Source organism: Bos indicus, chromosome 9 (genome assembly GCF_029378745.1).
Source record: "Bos indicus isolate NIAB-ARS_2022 breed Sahiwal x Tharparkar chromosome 9, NIAB-ARS_B.indTharparkar_mat_pri_1.0, whole genome shotgun sequence".
Classification (NCBI taxonomy): domain Eukaryota; kingdom Metazoa; phylum Chordata; class Mammalia; order Artiodactyla; family Bovidae; genus Bos; species Bos indicus.
This window is the reverse complement of record NC_091768.1, coordinates 102,306,611-102,328,924: the sequence shown is the minus strand read 5'-3', so window position 1 is coordinate 102,328,924 and position 22,314 is coordinate 102,306,611. Positions and strand designations below refer to the sequence as shown.

At 47.1% G+C, this 22,314-nt stretch overlaps 1 protein-coding gene across 4 annotated transcripts in view; it reads right to left on the bottom strand.

The window, feature by feature from the left end:
* Positions 1–4,202: 4,202 nt before the first annotated feature.
* CEP43 (centrosomal protein 43) overlaps positions 4,203–22,314 on the bottom strand; it is a 28,412-nt gene continuing 10,300 nt past the window's right edge. For 2 of the 4 annotated variants that reach the window (XM_070796509.1, XM_070796511.1), the window contains 6 exons: positions 13,224–13,447; positions 11,217–11,329; positions 9,461–9,529; positions 8,816–8,855; positions 7,851–7,947; positions 4,203–6,451 (listed from right to left, as the gene is read on the bottom strand). In XM_070796509.1, the coding sequence (XP_070652610.1) occupies positions 6,377–6,451; positions 7,851–7,947; positions 8,816–8,855; positions 9,461–9,529; positions 11,217–11,329; positions 13,224–13,447 (618 nt within the window). In that variant the 3' untranslated portion in view covers positions 4,203–6,376. Of the gene's footprint in view, positions 6,452–7,850; positions 7,948–8,815; positions 8,856–9,460; positions 9,530–11,216; positions 11,330–13,223; positions 13,451–22,314 lie in introns of all 4 variants that reach the window. The other 2 variants (XM_070796508.1, XM_070796510.1) reach the window with 1 other exon arrangement.

Below are 22,314 nucleotides of genomic sequence, written 5' to 3'. Positions count from 1 at the left end.
TAAATATACATACTCTGAATAAAAAACAAAATCACAGCAAATTACAAAATTTAACAATCTGATGAATACCACAAACATCACAAAATATAGGAAAATATTTTCATTGACTGCTTGATGTATTTTCACAACATTTTTCCTACATTGCTTTAACAGCATACTTGCTGATATCACCTCTTCATCAGAATGACTTTTTAAAATCTCTATGGAGATGATAAAATAATTTTACTCTAGAATGACTGATCAAAGTGTTTTTTCAACTACTGATGTATTTTAAGAGTTTCATTGATTGATGAATTACAATTCATTTTGGAAATGACATACGTGTTAAGTTTGAGAGCTGCCATCTTTTGGAAACCGTTTTCAAGTTCTTTTTTACATATGAGTTTGGAATTTATAGCATTTCAATGCTCTCAACTATATTCATTCACCAGTTTTTCATTAATGGTCTTGTCATAAATGGCATATCACAGTATTCTATGGTCTTCAATAATGTCAAATCAGTAGTAAATCTAAATAGTTTTAGTGTGTTTATGATTCTCTCCTCTTCATTAACTGGATTATCAAACAATACAATAGCCTAGTGATTTATTTGTATTCAAAATCTAATTCATGAATTACCACTTTGGTATAATCTGAAAAAGTATTTTGTTACAGTAAGTACCTTTTAATGTCGAGATAACTTCTGATGTTTCATCCTCAGGCTCATCACACAGACCTTAGCAGCAGGACTGAATAGAGAGGCTCGCCCTGTAAATTTGAGCTTGAGCCCCAGCCCTGCACAGCTCAGCTTGTACTGCACTAGGAGCGGACAGCTTCTCTGGGGACGGGAATCCCAGTGCTTTGGGTGTTACGGTCCTATCTGATGTGGGTCTTTATGGCACACCACGACTTTGCAGTCCTGGTGGTTTCGTTCCACTTCCACTCCAGGGCTCCTGTGAGTGGTGGTGAAGCCAGTTAAACCCACGTCGGGGCACCACAGACAGGGACCTGAGGAAAGGGCATACCGTGAACGCGCCCCCCTGGAGCAGCTCAGGGGGTGGGAATGACCTCTAAACCAGGCCACGGAGGAGGCACGGAAATTCATCTGCCATCACCCAAGATCCTCTCCTCTCCTCTCCCTCAACATCCAAGTTCAACCACGTCCTGACTCTTACCTTCCTAGTTAATAAGCACAATTTCACATTTACTGAGTACTTAACGATTTGCCAAGGATGCTGACGAGCTCTCTGCAAGTGTCACCCTCCTTACACAGCAGCTGTCCTGTGAGGTCAGGAGGCAGGCACTCGCCCCGCGCGCAGGTGAGCACACGAGAGCGCTGGTAGCCGGCAACCCGCCCGCCAGCACTCAGCCAGGAAGCAGGCGCCCAGGGTCCGGATCTGGGCGAGGGCCCTCAACCCCGCCCCACCGCCCCCTGGCACTGCAGCCCCCGGCATCGCGCATGCGCACGTGACCTTGCTGGGGACACATTCCTCAGGGGGGCCTTCTGCTCACTCCAAGTCCAGCCATCCTGGGCAGACCCCAGCAGCCCGCCAGTTTCCAGGGAACCCAAGATCATCTCAAGCTCCATCCTTCTGGTGGTCCCACGGGACGCTGTCTCAGGGCCCAGGAGCAGGACGCCCCTGTGGCAGCCCTCAGCATGCAGCGGCACAGACGTGTTTCGCAGTCTCTGTCACCGACTGCAGAGACCTGTGCACGCCTGGCACCCGGCACCGTCAGTATCTATAGGAATACTGGTTTATTTCCCCTGCAACAGGGCGTGCAGGGCGTAAACACTGGTATACTGAGCAAACACTGACTTCCTCTAACTGGGCCTTGAGACAGGAGAAAGGGTAGGAGAGGCCCAGGTGTGTGCAATGGGGAAGCGGAGTCAGGGAAGGTGGTGCTCCCAGCCAAAGCACCAACATGCCAGGGCTGCAGGAGCTCCTGCCACCAAGGCCCACACCAGACTCAGTGTGGTGGTGCAGACAGCACTCTCCCTACCAAAAATTTAAACTTAGTCAGATAAAAACATTTACACCACATGGATTGAGAGGAGGGAGAGAGAGATGCTAAATGCTTCAAGTGAAAAGGGTACTCATTCAAGAAAACATCCCATTTCAGAAGAGCTACCACTCGGTTTTACAAACTACTTAAAAGAAAGGTTAGTATCCATATCCAGTAGCTGACTGATAAAACAAACTGGCCTTTGCAGGAACTCAGTGTTTGAAAATTAACATTGAGAACTAACTTCACCATCAAATCTGAAGATTTCATAAATTGCCGAAACGAGCTCGGGTTAAACTATCAGGAACGAGCCCCGTAGGCGAGGTGGGGTCCCGCCTCTGCCATCCTGATGCTCCCCCCGTCCCTCTTCCTCTCCACCCGCCCTGAGCTGCAGGCCAGGGACCCGGCCAGGGACCCCCCGGCCATCTCTTCTCCTTCCCGTTTCTGGGGAAGCAGGCTGACTTTACCCAGCGCCACCATCTGCAGAGGCAAAGCCGTGGCAAGGGCACCGCGTGCTCCACAAGGTGCAGCGGGCCCCCAGGTCCTCTCCCACTGCCAGGAGCAGCACACACCACCCCAGGGGCACGAGACCGAGACACCAGACCCACTCACACCTGGCCGTGGGAGCTATTTCCTACAGGCAGAAGGCTCCTTTTTTCAATCAGGGTGGAAAGTCTAAGTTCAAAATTCACCTTGCCTCCTAACTTTGCAGTCATTGCTCTATTACTTCCAGCATGCAGTCAGGCAAATTCATTCTCACTCCTTTCAAATGATCTCGGCGGAGCCTTTTCTCCACACTAATCAGGGTCCACATGGCCATGGGCCTGGCTCCACTCACAGACACTCACGTGTCTCTGAACAGAAGCACACTTCTGCCAACGTCTCCTGCCTCAGCTGCAGCCCTGTGGACGGACACGACCGTCCTGCTTCCTCCTTGGTCACCTCTGCTACACATGCAGAGAGCACTTTGTCTTTCAGGCTGCTCCTCTTTTTGTTGAAGTTATCCCATCATTCAGCCGAATGATTTGACCCAACAAGCTTTTAATCAAAAATCAGTGATTGTTCCTTTTCCACACCAGTTTTTTAGGTACAAATGGTCTCAAATCTCCAATGAGGTTTTTACAATTTCTTTGTTCTTTGAATTGTGTCCCCTACGATGAGCCGTTTTGTCGGTTCATCTCAGCCTTTGTCCCTCACTGCTCATTTCCTCCCCGCCGGGGACCCGGGTCCAGTGTGGATGGTGCGTGGAGGTGCTGCCCTCCCTTCCTCTGCGTTGCTTGCCCCTTCCTTCAACGGGGGCCGGCAGTGCACACATGTCGGGTGAGGTGGGTGGAGGTGCAGGGAGAGACCAGCTGGGGCCCAGCGAGCCCCGGGCCAGACCCTGCAGGGTGAGCGCTGCCCGGCAGGGTGCACGCCTCTCCAGCGAGCACTGTCCTCCAACGCCTGTTCTCCTGGCATGGCCAGCGGGCGGTCAGTCAGGCCACCTCGAGCCCTGCTTCTCTTCTGCCAGTGTCCACGCTGAGCCACAGACAGAACGGCTATTTCCTTCGAGAGCACCTTGGAGGCGGGAGGGCAGCCAGGGCCCACTGTCCAGGAGACCGCCTCTACTGAACACGAGCCCACTCCTCAGACTTGAGGCTGGCAGCCCCTGCAGGTCTAGGGGAAGGACAGCTGCCCCGCCAAACCACGCAGTGCTGTCCTCGGGCAGCAGCTGCCCGGCCACACACTGCCTGCTCCGCCCCTGCTCTGAGCTGGGAGAGCCTGCTCCTGCCGCCCTGGCCTCGTACTGAGCACAGTCTGCAGACTCAACGCCGCTCCAGGGACCGCGGGGCACACCGGTTAGCAGGCCAGCTCCCACGGAGCTTACAGACGCCCACTCAGCACAGCTTAGGCAGCACTGAGGCGGCACCCAGGGCAAACAGGAAGTGACAGGGCAGCAGGGAAAACGGCCTCCCCTCCAAGCGGGAGCTTCTCTAAGACCAGGACAGAGATGAGGCAGCGGGACAGGGCTCTGGGGAAACGAGGCAAGGACACCCCGAAGCAGGACCACCGGGCAGCCGGCAGTGGCACACAGGCTCGGGCGGCAGGTGCCAGGGTGAGAACAGGGTGAAGCAGCCAGAGGCAGGAGGGGGTCAGATCGGGACAAGGGCAACGTGGGGATGGGGGAGCCTTGGCCACTGTTACTGAAGAATATGAAAGTGTGAGCTCGCACTTCAATCATCAGTGAAGCGAGACTTTTATTGGCATCTGACAAAAAACACTTGAAAAACTCCAATGTAAAATACAAGTTTTAGGGTAAAAACGCTATTTCCTGGCTTAGTATTTCAGTGTGTGTTTCTTGCTGTTTAGTCACTACGTTGGGCCCAACCATTCTGCGACCCCACGGACTGCAGCCCACCAGGCTCCTCTACCCAGGGAATTCTCCCATGTATTTCTTAACAAAAAGAACATGCTAATCACAAGCAAAACTTTGTCTAATCAAGGAACACACATGGAAACAGCTTTTTCAGAGCGGAGTTTGAAGCTACTAAATCTCCTGGCTCAGACAGACGCAGCGCGTGATGACAGAGTCTCCTATTTAGCATCTTTCTCCCCATTCCCCCAGATCAGACTCTAGGGGCAACAGAAAAATGACAAATTTCATATGGTACTATCCAAAAGTTTCCCACAAGATTAAAGAGCCACACCCTAATGACTATTCCACTGAAATGATTTTAAATCATTTAACGATTTAATGATTTAATTAAATGATTTTAATCATTTAAATCACAGAAATCTACCTCCTATCGAACAATACAAAAAATAAATCACATATCTGACAGATTCCAGAGGGCCAGAACAGAATTCTAATGTTTACAGAAAGTGACTGTTCACAGACGTGACATCCAAGAGACACGTTTTCTGAAGCACACCGGGGGCTTCTGAGAGCAGACTGGTCTTCATCAGCACTGTTTCCTCACACGGACCTCGGAGAGCCACGCCTGACCAAGACCAGCGCCCACAGCTGGGGCTGACAGAGGGGCTTCCAGGCCGCCCTCGCCCTCATTCTGCCTTGCTTCCTCTTGGGGTTCATGGTTCAGCTTCACTGAAATTTTATAAAATCAGATTCTAATGTCGTATAACCTGAATACTTACATTATCATCTCCCTTCGCATCTCAGAGCCCAGTAAGCACGTGTGAAGTCTGTAGACTCATGAAATGAAAACCTGGTATACAAACCACAAAGTCTGTTCACTTCTTGAGATCAATAAGTTCTAATTTGCTCCTTTTATTAACAAAGGCGACTCTTAATAAAAAGTCTGAATTGAAATTAAAAAGTACAGAATTTAACGGTCGGTCACAGCTGTGCTTACCAACAAGCACGCCTCGCTTCCCGCAGCTCTTTTTAACACTCAGGACCACGGTGTCCGCACCTGTACAGACAGCAGCACGGGGGGCAGACACACACCAGACTGCACCAAACTCCATCCCCGGCTCGACCCTGAAGGGCCCCAGTGAGACTGCAGTGTGTAAAACTGGTCATCTGGGTCTGGTCTTAGGCCATGACCACCGTTTCAGTCCAGTGTGGATTTAAATTAACCAGCTTACAGATCTGAAATGAAAGCACTGCTTCGTGGTTTCAGATGCATTTTGGTATTTAATATGTTTCAAAGCATCTTTACAAATAATAAATTATAACTGCAATGAGGAGAACCTGTGAATAAAACTGCTTACACGGAACCAGGGTGGTGACCTCAAATACATCAGGGACAATTCCACGAACTGATTCCACAAATCAAAAACCACAAGCACCTCCAGATTTCAATCTTTAAAATAAGCAAAACGAAGGACACACGAGGATTTTAACATAACCTTAATGATCTAAAAGACCTCCCAAATGGAAGGAAATGCAAAGCCGAATCAACCTATCAAGTGTAACTTACAGTGACGGGCTCCAGGCTGCAGATCTTCCGGGCCACAGGCCAGCTCCCTGCGGAACCACCCACCACCGCACCCTCTGACTGCAGACGCCCCTCCTGTTGCCGCCACGCCGGAGCCCCGCAGGCAGCATGCGGAGCTGCGACCGACAGCTCTACTGACACCTTCGCGCTGTGTTTAATACTGGCATTGTACTAGCTCCCTCCTTGTGGTGAATTTGAGCCTAATCAACTTTCATAGAGAAACATGGACCTAAACCAAATTAGGAATATTAAATCTTCCACACATGGGCTCAAATAGGAATTATTGTTGTTTAGTATAATGAAAGGTTAATTTTTAAAAATATCTGTAATCTTTTGAAACACAAGGCACCAACAGGGAGCAGACATTCCAGCAAAGAGTGATTGTCTGGACGGAAAAAGGAACTGATCAGAGTCCCGTCCTTTGCTGACCAGCGCGCTTGCCTCTCTCGGGCCTAGGCGACGTCTTCCAGGTAATCGGCGACGTCACTGAGCTGGGACACGGTCAGGTCCTGCGTCAGGTCGTCCAGCTGGTCGTTCAGAAGAAAGAAGAGAATCAGTGTCAGCAAAAAAACAGTCGTAAATGATTCTTAGCATACTGCTGTAACTTAAAATACCATCTTACACTCTACAAACTGACTCACAGTGAAAAGTCCTTGTCCTGGTGTGGAAACACATACATTACCACACTAAGATGCAAGCCAGTGGGAATCTGCTCTATGACCAGGGAGCACAGCTCAGGCTCCGTGATGACCAACAGGGGTGGGAGCGGGGGGGAGGCGGGAACGAGGGGACATATTTACACCTACAGCTGATTCACAGCAGAAAACAACACTGTAAAGCAATTATCCTCCAAGTATATATATATTTTTAAAGTCCTCTTCCTCACTTTCTTCTTCCTGTTTTGAAATTGGCGACGACAACAGAAGCTGAGCAGCCAGGTGAACTCGACATTAACAAGACGACTGACTGCTAAAATCACCCGTTTGTAGTTCTTTTGGTAACTTTAAAGCAGTATTTTCTGGACTCGTTAGGATGACATAAGGTGAAACGGTAAGAAAACTTAGTACATGGTATCAGGGACCAGAGAAGGCACCTCACATACTATCACTCAGCCTTCAGAACAGCCCTGTAAGGGGGCATAACACCCCCATCTCAGGAATGAAGAAACTGAGGGTCACAGGCTAGAGCTTGCGGAAGCAAACACACATCAAAGAAGAAGGCGGCGGGCCAGAGTCGTTACACAGTGCAGCCTGGTCGAAGGCCTTTCCCCGTGGTAGTCTGTGACAGCCAGTCCTACCTCACTCTGCAAAGCAAGTTTCACCTCCAGGTGGGAGCCACCCTGACCCGAGAGGCAGCCGCCCTCGGGTTACCGTGGGCATCAGCACCCGACCCTGAGGTGCCACCTGGCATCTCACACCTGGCACACACCTGAGCACTCTGCTCTCTGCTGACAGACAGCTCATGTGTGCATCTCCAAAACCGAGTCCTGACTTCCCCCTGAGTGCCTGTCCGTTCGATCTCCCCGGCCTGCTCAGGGCGCGCCGACACCTGCAGCCAGTCTCTCCTCCCCCGGCACCCACGGGGCTCCTCTGCGGCCACCTCCTCCCACAGGGGCTTCTCTGACGAGGACCCCTTGCCGACACCGTCCACACCCTGAGGCAGTGGCTCTGACTCCAGTCCTGACCCACTGGAGTGGCCCTACACCCACAGCAATGAAGTCCCAGTAATAACACGCAGGCATTTCACAAGCAAAACGGGCCATAACTGAAAACATTCATGACAGGTGTTGTTCTCAGATCTGGAGCAGGAAACCCCACCATAAACCTTTGCTAATTTTCAACTGCTTTTCTCCCAGCTTCTGAAGCCTCCCAGTGACTCAAGGCAACAGGCACAGACGGCAGGCCCCGGGGAGGAGCGGCCTCGTACTTTATCACTGGTGTTGACGTCATCCATTTCCACAGAGAGGTCCTCCTCAATCTCTTCCCCAATACTCAGCTCACTCTTCTCTGAGCGATGGCTGGTACTAATTTCAGGGAAAAATAAAAATAAGAACTCTGATTACAAGCATTTAGAAAGAGTAACTACCATTCTTTCATGTTTCGGGCATCTTAATTCTTTAAATAAAATACAATAAAATATTACCTGTCATTCGTTTCATACATCCCATCTCACCTGATCCTAAGCTAACTTAGAAGCAGCAGCAGGCACAGTCCAACCCATTTAACAGATGAGAAAACTAAGGCTCACAATGGCGACTGTGGTCACATGGCATCAAAGAAGAAAACCCAGATTTTTTAAATTTCCTTTCTCAAAATACTGTATGTTACAAAGTAAACATGAATCCTAAATTGCAAGAAAAACCATCAATTGCATAAAATCCTCACACTGATTTAAAATTTCTAATCATATCTACAACAAATACTACTTCCCAATTATTAACCAAGTCATAGATTACATTATTTTTACATTTATAAAAAAGTTATTTGAAACAAAATATCAAGACATGTCATCTCAATCAGAAAAACAATTTGAGAGGGCACTTTGTTTACGCCAATTGTAGACAATTCCCACCAGTGAGACGGGAAAAGGGCAGGAGCACCGACAACCGTGCCCACACTGCTCTTGGGGCCCGAGTCACTCTTCAACGCTGGTTCCTCTTCTGATTCTCATTAAGCTCCCTGAACATGATGAAGATGTTCTTATTCTAATGTGACATCAAAAACATGCTTCAAAGTCTAGGGACAGTTCTTGATTAGCTCTCTTTAACTCACGTTCAATCAACACAAAAACGAGAAGACAGACACTAAATAAGCACAAATGCGATTCTGTCATCTGCCCTGTTCGGAGACTGTTGACAATTTATACATTTCTTGTCCAATCATTTTTCTTACCTATTAAAATCATCAACATAGTCATCTTCTTCTCCAGTCCCTGATAAGTTTAAAAAAACATACATATGTATTTATAAAAAACACACCTCATAATATCTACAATTAGACATACATGTTTCCTTCAAACACTACCCCAAGGCAGACAGAGTGAAGAGTGAAAACCCAGCTAACACAGTGGGGACAGCTGGGCTGCACTTGGATTTGGGGAAACTAACCACCCCCTCACTCGCCTCCAGCTTCCTCAGCCGATTCCAGGACAAAACAGCCACCACATAACGTGCTGGAGCCGGCCATCAGCTGCTGACCTCCTGGTTCTACGGACACCTGACCCCCAGGCCAAATCTGCCTACAACCTGTTTCGTGCAGCCTGTGAGCTGAGAGTGACTTTTACAGTTTTCAGTGACTGTAAAAACACCAACTCTTGACACAGACTACACGTGGCCACAAGGCCTAAAGCGCCACCTCTGTCCCTCTGCGGAGTTTGCCGACCTGTGCTTTAAACGTGCCCAGTGCCCATCTGGGAACCCGAGCGCCTTTGTCTAATATAAGGAGCTCCGGATAGGCTAACTGGCCCTTCACTGAAGATTTTATTCTAAAAAACAATCACCTGAAAGCAATCAATACTGAAACTGGAAATTTAGTTACCCAATCCAAGTGATCCAATTTTATCGTTGACCAATTTAAGATCTTTTAGAACTGTGTTTCCCCTTTTACCTGTGAACAGGAAAAAATATGCACATTAAATTGTCTGTTAGAATACAACAGTCTCTAAACCATGTCAACTTTTTTTTTCAGGGTCTGTTGACACATGATAACTGAACACTAGTAAATTACGAATTGTGACTATAAATTACGAATAAACTATGAATCACACTGCAGTATTCATTATACAATACAACATGCTTACATCATGTGTCACATGCCCACTTTAACCACACGCTACTATAGCATACAGGCCTTTTGTACCATACTATATTCTTTTTTGGAACTTGGCAATCAAAACCATTTTTACCCAACCATAAGGAGCCCTACTGGGTATGAATTCACAGACCACAACTGTTCTCATCAGTTTTATTTTTCTGTTAAACTTCTGCCTTTTGCTTCAATTTAATGGCTATTTTGCTTACTAAGCTCATCTCCTTGCCAGTTTCGTTTTTCAACCCTTGTTCTCAATGCCCTCTCTCAGTCACTACTCCTGAATCAGTATCAAGAGGGGCACGATCATAGCATTCTGGACTCCTTCCCCGAGGGTGACAAGGCCACAGGAAAGGAGAAAAGGAGGGGAACTGGCGTGGCAGTCTGACAGACATGTGGCGAGTTTACTAGATGCTGCGAGAAGCCACAGACCGCCTCCTGTGCGTGCCCTGGGGAATTCATCTACAGTGGAGGGACGTCTCACGAAAGCTCAGCAGCACTCTGTGCGTGCGCGGTCGTGTCTGACTCTGTGCCACCCCATGGACTGTAGCCCGCGAGGCTCCTGAGTCCAGGGGATTCTCCAGGCATGAATGCTGGAGTGGGTTGCCATTTCCTTCTTCAGGGGTTCTTCCTGATCCAGGGATTGAACCTGCATCTGTTACGTCACCTGCACTGGCAAGCACGTTCTTTACCTCTAGCGCCACCTGGGAAGCTTAGGAGCACTACAAGATTGTGCAAAATCCCAGAGCAATTTCCTAATAAAGATCTACTCAGAGGCACATTTATGCTCTAAACACTGGCAGTTAAACCCTGTATCTACTCTGATACAGCACACAAAGCCCATCTGCATGCTTAAGGCTGTGCCTTTAAACCCTGGGTCTACTCTGATACAGCACACAAAGCCCATCTATCTGTACTCCAACTGCACGTTTAAGGCTGTGCCTTTAAATCCTGGGTCTCATCACCATCTGTGTGCAGCAAGGCCACTCCATTTTGAGCTAACAACCCCCATCTTGGCTACATACAAAAACATACAGCTGATCCAGATCTCCAAAGGCAGAGGAGCATTTTAACATTCTTACAATGATTACTATGGTATGTACAGAATCTCTAACACAAACTTTAAAAAATTAATTGTACTTAAATCCTACATAAATCATTTTAAATGTCCAGCAAAAGAGAGATGGCTTAAAATTATGTCTATTTATTATATAAGACAGCTAAAAACTCAATTTTCTGAAAGTACTTTCATGGCACAGGAAAAGCAGAATACAAAACAGTATAGAAGATATGACCAGACTCAAATTTTAACAGTAACAAAATATTAACAGAAAATATCACTGAGTAGCAAAATTATAGGCTATTCTTATGATTTTACATATATTTTCTGAAAAAATAAATGATCATACACAATTAGAGGAAAAATATCAGCAGCCTGCGAAGTACATGTCTTCAATCAGCAAATCTAGAACTTTCAGACACTCACTTTCAGACTCTTTCAACGAAGGGGCTCCAGCAAGGGAGCTGAGTCCACTTTTTAGGGGGGGCGCATCAGAGAGCGACGCAAGGCTTCCTGCTTGCTTACTGGGTTCACTTCTCCTGACGGGAAACAAGCACACAGTTAACGCGGTTCTTACACGCTGCCTGTAACGCATAAGCAACTTGAATACATCTCATAGGCAATGCAGGGGCTGGGAACTAAAGAATATACATGTCACAGGTTGAAGCCAAAATCCATACCTGCAAGGCAAAGCAGACTAAGAATCACTGCAAATTCATGCAGGACATTATCGCCTATCTCCAGAATTTTCTCCCCCAAACGCACCTGCCCCTCTCACCAGCCTCACCGTCTGTGCTTTCACTTCGGGGGCCCAGAGATGCAGGCAAGGAACAGCCCAGGAGCCCACGAGCACAGCACAGCACTCTGGACACGGCCCTGCCGGCCGGGCCATGGACGACCCCGCCAGCTGACCCCTGCTCAGAGCCGGGGCCGGGCCATGGACGACCCCACCAGCTGATCCCTGCTCAGAGCCAGGACCGCCCGCCTCCCGCGGACGTCTGACAACACGCCTGGCCCGCCTGCGTGCACTCTGACCCTGTGCCCTCTCACCCCTCCAGCACTCCAGGAGTCCCGTCCCTCTCTGACCTCGTTTCCAATTTCCCTCTTTAACATTTGGTTCTTCTCAGCAACATACAGGCGTGCTGCTGTCTCCCACCGTGACGCTTCTCACCCTATGTCCCCTCCAGCTGCCACCGTGTGCTCCGCGCCCCCTACAGTCAACTCAGCAGGAAACCAGTTGCCCCCACAGCCCTCCACCCTCGGGCTCTCAAGCCCAGCCTGACCCGCCCCGGCCCGACCACCCTCGAGCAGACTGCCCGGGAGGGTCCCGAGCGGCCTGCAGGCGCTGAGCACGGTGTGGCGTTCAGCCGCCTGCCCTGGCCTCCTCTCCCCGGTTCCCTTCCCGCCGCAGCGCCCTTCCTCAGGGGCCCTTCAGCTCCCCCACCGGGCCTTTAGCTTAGAGGGATGAGTCTTTCCTGTCTCCTCCAGCCCAGACCTCTGCCTTCACACCCACGCTCACACCTGAAAACACACTTCTTCGCGTTGGCAACCTTCTTAAATTAGCGGGTGGTAAGTGCGGTCCGGACGGTCCCACGGCCCCATGCAGCCAGCCTTGCTCTCTCCACCCTTCACCTCCGTGACGGCAGTGCCAACCTTCCAGTCCCTCAGCCCGGAATCCCTGGAGGTGCCCTGACACTGCTCTATCTCCCGCACACTTACCAGCAAACCCCTTTGGATGCACATTCAGAACACATCCTTAACCAACTTTCCTCAGCACTTCCACCTGGCTCACCCCACAGCTTCCGTCTGCAGACGCAGCAGCCAGATCCCACCACAGCACATGTCTGTCCGGTCACTGCTGCTCAGACCCCGGGCTTCCGGGACCCTCACAGCGGGGCCAGACCTGGCCGTGTTGCTCCCCCGGCTCAAGTCCACCTCCGACAGGCACCTTGGCCCAGGGCCTCAGGCCCGCCACACCGCGGCCCGCGTGGCCTCCTCTCCCCTCCACGAGCCCACCCTGGGGCTGAGGCCTGCTCCGACACCTCAAGGCCCAGCGGCCCTCCACACTCGCACTCCTGCCCTCACGGCTCAGCTCCCTAACGTGGCTGCGCCCTGACACGGTGCCTGACGGGCCCTTGCTGATGCTGCCATCCGAGTGTGAGTTTCCAGAGGCAGAGCCTGCCTGCCTCATCACTGCTGCGCCTGGCACGCGGCCGGCACGCACCACACACCTACTTGCTGAAATCGTTAATGTCCAGGTCTTTCAAAACCTGGACTCTTTAAGCCCTAAGAGGCTTTAAGGACACAAAATCAGATTTATGAATTCAATAATTACAGACCATTGGTGCTCATTTTCTTATACACAAAATAAAACATGTAGAAACTCCATTTCTAAGCCTCGGGTCTGATAACATAAAAGCACAGGTTACTCACCAACCGTACGCTGCTTCTGGTTTAGGAATGGGGTCATCAAAGAAAGAATCCCCTTCCAGGTCATCTTCTTCTGGACCGGGACCCGCTTTGGCGTTGACATCGAGACTGTTGTTGCTCAACAAGGACCCAATCTTAGTTTCATGGGCCAGTAAGTGAAGACCACTTCTGCTCTTCGGTTCTGATGATGAGATACTGGTGTCGCTGTGACTAGCATCATTGCTGGCCTTCTAGAAGACAGAGGAAGAGACAAGAGTTTCTTGGTGACATGAGAGTTAGTTTCTAACTAACTTCTGAAGGGGAAAATGTCAAACCTGTTTATACCATTCCTCTCCTCCCTCCCTCCGTGGAATATCTTTACCCAGCCCATTCATGGACAAACTCTCCCATTTCCTCCTGCATCATGTATCACTGCTTCACAAATTACCTTAATATGTTTTCAAATGGCAAATGGAGAGCATAATAAAGAGGCAAGGAGGAGCATCATCATCAGTACATCACATAAATGAACCCAGGAGAAACACAGAGAACACGTCAGGAAAATGCACAATTTTCTACTCAGTGCCAAATACCAAGGGCATCAAGACCAAAGTTTTGCAAGTGAAATCATCACTCAATTCAGACTTTCAGTGACTCCTAACCCACACCTTCCTTGTACTCCCATGGACGCATGTATTTGTATGTTACTATGTGAAAGTTAAAGCGTTAGTCGCTCAGCCATGTCCGACTCCGCGACTCCATGGACTGCAGCTCACCAGCTCCTGTGTCTGTGGAATTATCCAGGCAGGAATACTGGAGTGGATGGCCATTCCATTCTCCAGGGGATCTTCCCCACTCAGAGATGGAACTCGAGACTCCACATTGCAGGCAGATTCTTTACCATCTCAGCCACAAGGAGAGTCCCAGATTTCCACAGCCTTAAAGCCACGCACGACTCTGCCAAGCATTCATTCTTACTCTTGTCCTACTGACCTGGTGACGTTTGCACAAAACGTGCTTCTTGTTTTCAGTCAGCCTATCCTTCACAACCAAATTTTATTCTATCCTTGGTCAGACTTCTTTTTGCCTTTAGACATGTCTATGTCAACAACAATAAAAATAATAATGAAACCAAAAAGCCAGGTTAGCAATAATAAAAGGAGCTATCATTTATGGAAAGCCTTCAAATGTCTCCCATGGTTGCCTGATTTTAATCCTCAAAGTAACTCTATGGTATGCGGACAGGTTCTGTCTTCCCTGCCGACAAGGAAAGGGAGGTGCAGAGGCGTCTCGGTCACTTGCCCAGGCCTCCCGGGAGCTCAGGGGCCTGCTATCAGAGTCTGATTCCAGAGGTTATGCGAAAGGCGTGTGCTCTCTGTTCAGCTGAGTCACAGGAAACTGCAGTTCTTATGGGTCAGATCCAGCCCTCCCACTGCAGAGAGCAGCACTGAGTAAGCTCCAGGTGTGTGAGCGGACTGCTCTCCTGAAGCACGAATACGCAACGCAGTCTCTGCTCTGTGTGTGCTCAGTTGTGCCCGACACTTTGCAACCCCATGGATCCCATGTAGCCTGCCAGGCTCCTCTGTCCATGGAATTCTCCAGGCAGGAATCTGGAGTGGGCTGCCATTCCCTTCTCCAGGGGATCTTCCTGACCCAGGGATTGAACCCGGGTCTCCTGCATTGCAGGCAGATTCTTTACCATCTGAGCCACCAGGGAAGGCCCCGTACTCTACTACTATGTAGCTTTAAGAAATTTAATGTTTTCAGGCATGAATTCTCTCAAAAACTGAACCAGAGTAGTCTTTCCCAAGTCAAGTTACCACAAGGAGTGAAGAAAAAAAGGGATAGGCGGTTGGGGAAAAGCTGCTGACTACCGAAGCAGGGCAGTGACAGCACGTGTTATAACTGCACGAGACACCAGGACGACTGCACTTTTAACACGGGTGTGGCAGGGGACTGTGCAGTAACATACTCGCTGACATTTTCACACTCGCTAGAAGGCACGGTTAGGCGACAGCAGCTAAGACACACGCTATGCATTCCGTACGTTATTAACGTAGAGAAATAAGTGGTTGTATAAAGAGATGTCTGGAGAGAGAAACACCAAGTTATCTCCCTTTCAGACAACATAGGGTATTTTCAAAGAAGCACACAATTTTTCAAATTTCCTCACAACCTTCTTGAGGTTTTCCTGTTATTATTAGTTACAGAGACACACCAACCACTTACTTATTTCTTAATAAGATTCATGCCCATTATAATTTCTGATTTACAAATGTTTTAAAAGATTTGTATATTTTCAAAGGAATATACATTAGGAAATAAATACCCTGAATTATTCTGCTATTTAAACACATTTATGACTATAGATACTGAGACAGTATCCCCTTCAAAACACCCCTGAGAAAACTCAAAAGGATGCCTGACCTGAAACAGACAAACACAAATGTAAAGCACATTACAAAAAACAATCGTCATTTCAAAGTCTCACATCATCAACATAACTTAAGTTCATACAATGAATTATCTGAACTGAGTAACTAATATAGCCGTGATTATTTTTGACAGGTTTTAGCAACATTCTTGCTATGAAACAAAAGACTAGTTTTAGGAAGACAACTTTCATGGCATAGCACATTATGATGTTCAACATAATACAAACATACTTTTAAAAACTAAATTATAGTTCTATTTGTCTATGGAGTAAAAATTAAACCTCAAAAACACTGAAACTTCTTTGGAAGTGTTCCCAAAATCAACTTCTAAATCACACAGGAATGTGTCATTACTTTATAACTGGCTCTTTTTTTTTTTTTTTTTTTACCAAAAAGACCATTATCTAACTGGGTTACTAATGAATTCATTAAATTTAATTCCACGTATTTTTTACTATTAAACAAAAAAAGAAATCCACATTAACAGGAGAAACATTAATCAAAACATATTGTAGATTAAAACAAAAGTACTGCAAAAGTGTGACCAGAAAAAAAATCCTCTGACAATGGTTTAGAATTCATACCAGGACTACCCTAGAGGCCCTGGAGATTATTATGAGTTAAACTGTGTTCCCACACAAGGTTCAGTTCAGTTCAGTTCAGTCACTCAGTCGTGTCCGACTCTTTGCGACCCCATGAATCACAGCATGCCAGGCCTCCCTGTCCATCACCAACTCCCAGAGTCCACTGAAACCGATGGCCATTGAGTCGGTGATGCCATCCAACCATCTCATCCTCTGTCGTCCCCTTCTCCTCCTGCTTTCACTCTTTCCCAGCATCAGTTGAGTCAGCTTTTCGCATCAGCTGGCCAAAGTATTAGAGCTTCAGCTCCAGCATCAACCATTTCAATGAATATTCAAGACTGATTTCCTTTGCGATGGACTGGTTGGATCTCCTTGCAGTCCAAGGGACTCTCAAGGGTCTTCTCCAACACTACAGTTCAAAAGTATCAATTCTTCTGTGCTCAGCTTTCTTTATAGTCCAACTCTCACATCCATACATGACCACTAGAAAAACCACAGCCTCGACTAGATGGACCTCTGTTGGCAAAGTAATGTCTCTGCTTTTTAATATGCTGTCTAGGTTGGTCATAACTTTCCTTCCAAGGAGTGTCTTTTAATTTCATGACTGCAGTCACCATCTGCAGTGATTTTGGAGCCCAAAAAAACAGTCAGCCACTGTTTCCCCATCTATTTCCCATGAAGTGATGGGACCAGATGCCATGATCTCAGTTTTCTGAATGCTGAGCTTTAAGCCAACTTTTTCACTCTCCTCTTTCACTTTCATCAAGAGGCTCTTTAGTTCTTCTTCACTTTCTGCCGTAAGGGTGGTGTCATCTGCATATCTGAAGCTACTGATATTTCTCTCAGCAATCTTGATTCCAGCTTGTGCTTCTTCTAGCCCAGCGTTTTTCATGATGTACTCTGCATATAAGTTAAATAAGCAGGGTGATAATATACAGCCTTGACGGACTCCTTTCCCGATTTGAAACCAGTCTGTTGGTCCATGTCCAGTTCTAACCGTTGCTTCCGGACCTGCATATAGGTTTCTCAAGAGGCAGGTCAAGTGGTCTGGTATTCCCATCTTTTTCAGAATTTTCCACAGTTTATTGTGATCCACACAGTCTAAACGCTTTGGCATAGTCAATAAAGCAGAAATAGATGTTTTTCTGGAATTCTTGCTTTTTCCATGATCCAGCGGATGTTGGCAATTTGATCTCTGGTTCCTCTGCTTTTTCTAAAACCACCTTGAATATCTGCAAGTTCACGGTTCACGTATTGCTGAGGCTTGGAGAATTTTGAGCATTACTTTACTAGCGTGTGAGATGAGTGCAATTGTGCAGTACTTTGACCATTCTTTGGCATTGCCTTTCTTTGGGACTGGAATGAAAACCGACCTTTTCCAGTCCTGTGGCCACTGCTGAGTTTTCCAAATTTGCTGGCATATTGAGTGCAGCACTTTCACAGCATCATCTTCCAAGATTTGAAATAGCTCAACTGGAATTCCCCAGGGATGGGGGAGCCTGGTGGGCTGCTGTCTATGGGGTCGCACAGTTGGACATGACTGCAGCAGCAGCAGCAACTGGAATTTTATCACCTCCAATTGCTTTGTTCATAGTGATGCTTCCTAAGGCCCACCTGACTTCACATTCCAGGATGTCTGGTCTAGGTGAGTGATCACACCATCTTGATTATCTGGGTCGTTAAGATCTTTTTTGTACAGTTCTTCTGTATATTCTTGCCACCTCTTCTAAATATCTTCTGCTTCTGTTAGGTCCATATCATTTCTGTCCTTTATTGAGCCCATCTTTGCATGAAATGTTCCCTTGGTATCTCTAATTTTCTTGAAGAGATCTCTAGTCTTTCCCAATCTATTGTCTTCTTCTATTTCTCTGCACTGATTGCTGAGGAAAGCTTTCTTATCTCTCCTTGGTATTCTTTGGAACTCTATTCAAATGGGTATATTTTTCCTTTTCTCCTTTGCTTTTTGCTTCTCTTCTTTTCACAGCTATTTGTAAGGCCTCCTCAGACAGCCATTTTGCTTTTATGCACTTCTTTTTCTTGGGGATGGTCTTGATCCCTGTCTCCTGTACAATGTCACGAACCTCTGTCCATAGTTCATCACGCACTCTATCAGATCTAGTCCCTTAAATCTATTTCTCACTTCCACTGTGTAATCATAAGGGATTTGATTTAGGTCATACCTGAATGGTCTAGTGGTTTTCCCCACTTTCTTCAATTTCAGTCTGAATTTGGCAATAAGGAGTTCATGATCTGAGCCACAGTCAGCTTCTGGTCTTGTTTTTGCTGACTATATAGAGCTTCTCCATCTTTGGCTGCTAAGAATATAATCTGATTTTGGTACTGACCATCTGGTGACGTCCACGTGTAGAATCTTCTCTTGTGTTGTGGGAAGAGGGTGTTTGCTATGACCAGTGCATTCTCTTGGCAAAACTCTATTAGCCTTTGCCCTGCTTCATTCTGTACTCCAAGGCCAAATTTGCCTGTTACTCCAGGTGTTTCTTGACTTCCTACTTTTGAATTTAGTCCCCTATAATGAAAAGGACGTCTTTTGGGGGTGTTAGTTCTAGAAGGTCTTGTAGGTCTTCATAGAACTGTTCAACTTCAGCTTCTTTAGCATTACTAGTCGGGGCACAGACTTGGATTACCATGATACTGAATGGTTTGCATTGGAAATGAACAAAGATCATTCTGTCGCTTTTGAGACTGTATCTGAGTACTACATTTTGGACTCTTTTGGTGACTATGATGGCTACTCCACTTCGTCTAAGGGATTCCTGCCCACAGTAGTAGATATAATGGTCATCTGAGTTAAATTCACCCATTCAGTCTGCCGATTCCTAGAATGTCGACGTTCACTCTTGCCATCTCCTGTCTGAGCATTTCTAATTTGCCTTGATTCATGGACCTGACATTCCAGGTTCCTACACCATACTGCTCTTTACAGCATCAGACCTTGCTTCTATCACCAGTCACATCTACAACTGGGTGTTGTTTTTGCTTTGGCTCTATCCCTTCATTCCTTCTGGAGTTATTTTTCCACTGATTCTTCACTGTCCCCCAAAAAGGGACATTGTAAGCCTATTGCACAGGACTCGAGAATGTGCCCTCATTTACAAACAGGGTCACTACAGATGTAACCAGCTATGAGGGGGTCATGGAGGAGGAGGGTAGGCCCCTAACACAATACCCCTGGTGTCCTGATGAGAGAGAACAGGTGAACACAGGGAGACTGCCCATGAACACGACATGCAGGTTAGAGAGCATGCAGGAGGGCCAGGACCCATGAGAAGCTGCCGAGAGGCAGGCAAGGACTCTCCTTCCCACCTCCGAAGGAGCCAATCCTGAGACACCCCTGATCTCAGCCTCCAGCCTCCAGAGCCGGGGACAATGCACGTCCACTGCTCTGAGCTACCACGTCTGGGGGACTTTGTTACAGCAGCCCTGGGAACTAAGAGGTATTTATAATAAACATCTGAAACATAACGAAGTTGTGTCTTGTCTTAACAGAGAGGCCTACTGCCCAGCACCACGCAGTCACTAAGTGCCCTTCGCGAGTGTCAGGACTCACACACTTGAAGGTAAACTACAGCAAAACGGAAAGAAAACTTCAGTGATGATCCATTTTCACTAACACTTACACAGTCAAGACTTTAATCATTTCTACATTAACAGAGAATTAGCACCATAGAGAAGTTTCACAGAGAAATTACTCTTTTCTCAGTAGCTGAAAACTCAATTATTAGACTGTCTTAAATACCTGTCTTAAAAGCTTACTTTTCTACACTAAAGGCTTAATCTGCACTGTTCTTAAGAAACATAAAAGCCAAAGGAATATCCCAGCTCTGCCAAAGCATTTCAAAGTATCCGTCCAGTTTTAATTCCCCTGTGCCAGGCCTCCGCTCCCCTCCCCACTCCCGTGTCTCCTGCTCCGGCGCCAGCAGGCGGACTCTTCACCACTGAGCCACCTGGGAAGGCACATCAACTTAAGGCTGGGCTTATCCCATAATTCTGAAAATAAGGAACAAATTAAGAAATGTCATTTATTGAGAACTTGAGGCAAAAAAAAAAAAACTCAACAAAAATTAGTTTTAAAACACCTGAAAACAATTATGAACAGAAAAGATAACCTTCGATGCGCCATTTAATGTGATGATTGAAACTGCTTAATGTTGAAAACAAACAAACCATCTAACATCTTACTCAGTTTTTTCATCTGAATGGTAAAAACCTTTGTGGAGCCTACCAAGTCTGTTGTGATTTTTTCTATTTTTTCCAGACAACCAGCACCATGCTTGGTACAACAGAACAGTTTACGATTAAACAGATTATTACAGACACCCTGCAAATGTCAGTACACACTGAAAACGTCTGAGTAAAGAAACACCTCCTCATCCAGTATTTTTGCACCTTGCATTCCTCCTCTACTATCCATCCTTCACTGTTTTACAACAATGACAAAACCAGGAATGTAACTTTTATTTCTACTAAATTAGTCCAAAACCTTAGATTTTTCTATGTATATTAACAGGTTTACAACAGTAGTAAATACAAACTAGTTATCCACATAACTGATTTTTTAAAGTTTATTTCTGATATGAATATAGCTTCTCTGAAAATAGCCAAGTTTCTGAATGAGTAATTAATACTTATGCCTTACCACAGGCAAAGCAAACAGTAAGGCAGGGCAGCTCTTCCTGCTGGGCGCCCGGGGCTCGGGCTCTTCACGGCCGGGTGGCACTCCCCGATGAAGGTGCCACCCTCCGGTGTGAAGGGCTGCCCCTGGGGCCCGGCTGTGGGCCACCCCAGACCAGAGGCAGCTCGCTGTCCTGGTTGTTAGGTGTGGAGCGTTTCGGGCTACTTCGAGGTACTGGGCACCTGCCGTGTGCACAGGGCGGAGCAGAAAGCAGGGACGGGAGAGGAACAGGCTCATCTCTCAGGCTGGAAGCAGGCAACACGGGGACAGCACAGGCTCCTCGTAAAAGCGACTCAGAGATGCAAGCAGGAGGGAGAGGGGAAACTGTTTCCAAGTGACTGAGCCAGTGCTCTGGGCTCAGGAGTACAATCACAAAACAAGAGGGGCGAACTTGCAGCCTGCAACTCCAGCATCCGGGCAGACAGACTCTCCAGTCATCCCTCAGAGCACGCGAGCCCTGCTTGGAGCAGAGGAAGCAGGACGTCTGGGCCCCAGGGCTGCAACCAGCGCACAAAGTGAAGTGCGTCTCCCGGGGGCTCTGGTTCTACACATCAACTTCTTTCAAATGTTCTAGCGTCTTTAAAACTCATGACACCATCAAGAGTTTAAAATGCAATACTACAAAATAGACTTTAAAAAAAGGGCGAGAAGTTGATTTAGGACATCTGTAACAAAATTCCAATTTATACTTTCAATTATTTTCTTAAGGTCTGTCTCATCTCTGCCATTTGACCGTAAGCTGCTTCAGGGAGGATCTGTGTTAATCTGTCTTGCTCTCAGCACTTAACACTGAAGACTCTCACTATGTAAATATACTCCAATACATTTTAAAACATCTTCTCATGCAGTAGTGCACAAAGAGCAGTGTGAACAAATATAATAACAGGCACTTACCATGGAAACCACTAGGACTAACGCCAGCTAACACAGCAAACACAATTTTTCAGAACGCTTAAATTTTGGAAGTCTTGAACTCAGTGAAAAAAATCTGTACATAAACTAAGACTCAACAAGGATTAGCGACTCTCACAGAACTAAACATTAAATAACTTGATTTTATTCGAAATAAGTGTAAGAACTACATTGGCAATTGATAATTACTCCTGAGAATTCTAATATTTAAATATCATAAGCAGCATATCTACAAACTTATTCAAAGTCTGAGACCTTTTGGGGAGGAAAAAAAGCAGCCAAGGCAGTGACACAGCGGGTCCCCGAGTCCACTGTGGGCTGGCGCTTGGAGAGCCAGGGCTTGGAGAAAGGCTAACGGACGCAAAGGGCTGACAGCTGTTCAACACAAGTAGAGTGTCCTGAAGGATACCAGGGATGGCCTTTCGGTTACCAATTGCTGCTGCTGCTAAGTCGCTTCAGTCGTGTCCGACTGTGTGCGACCCCATAGATGG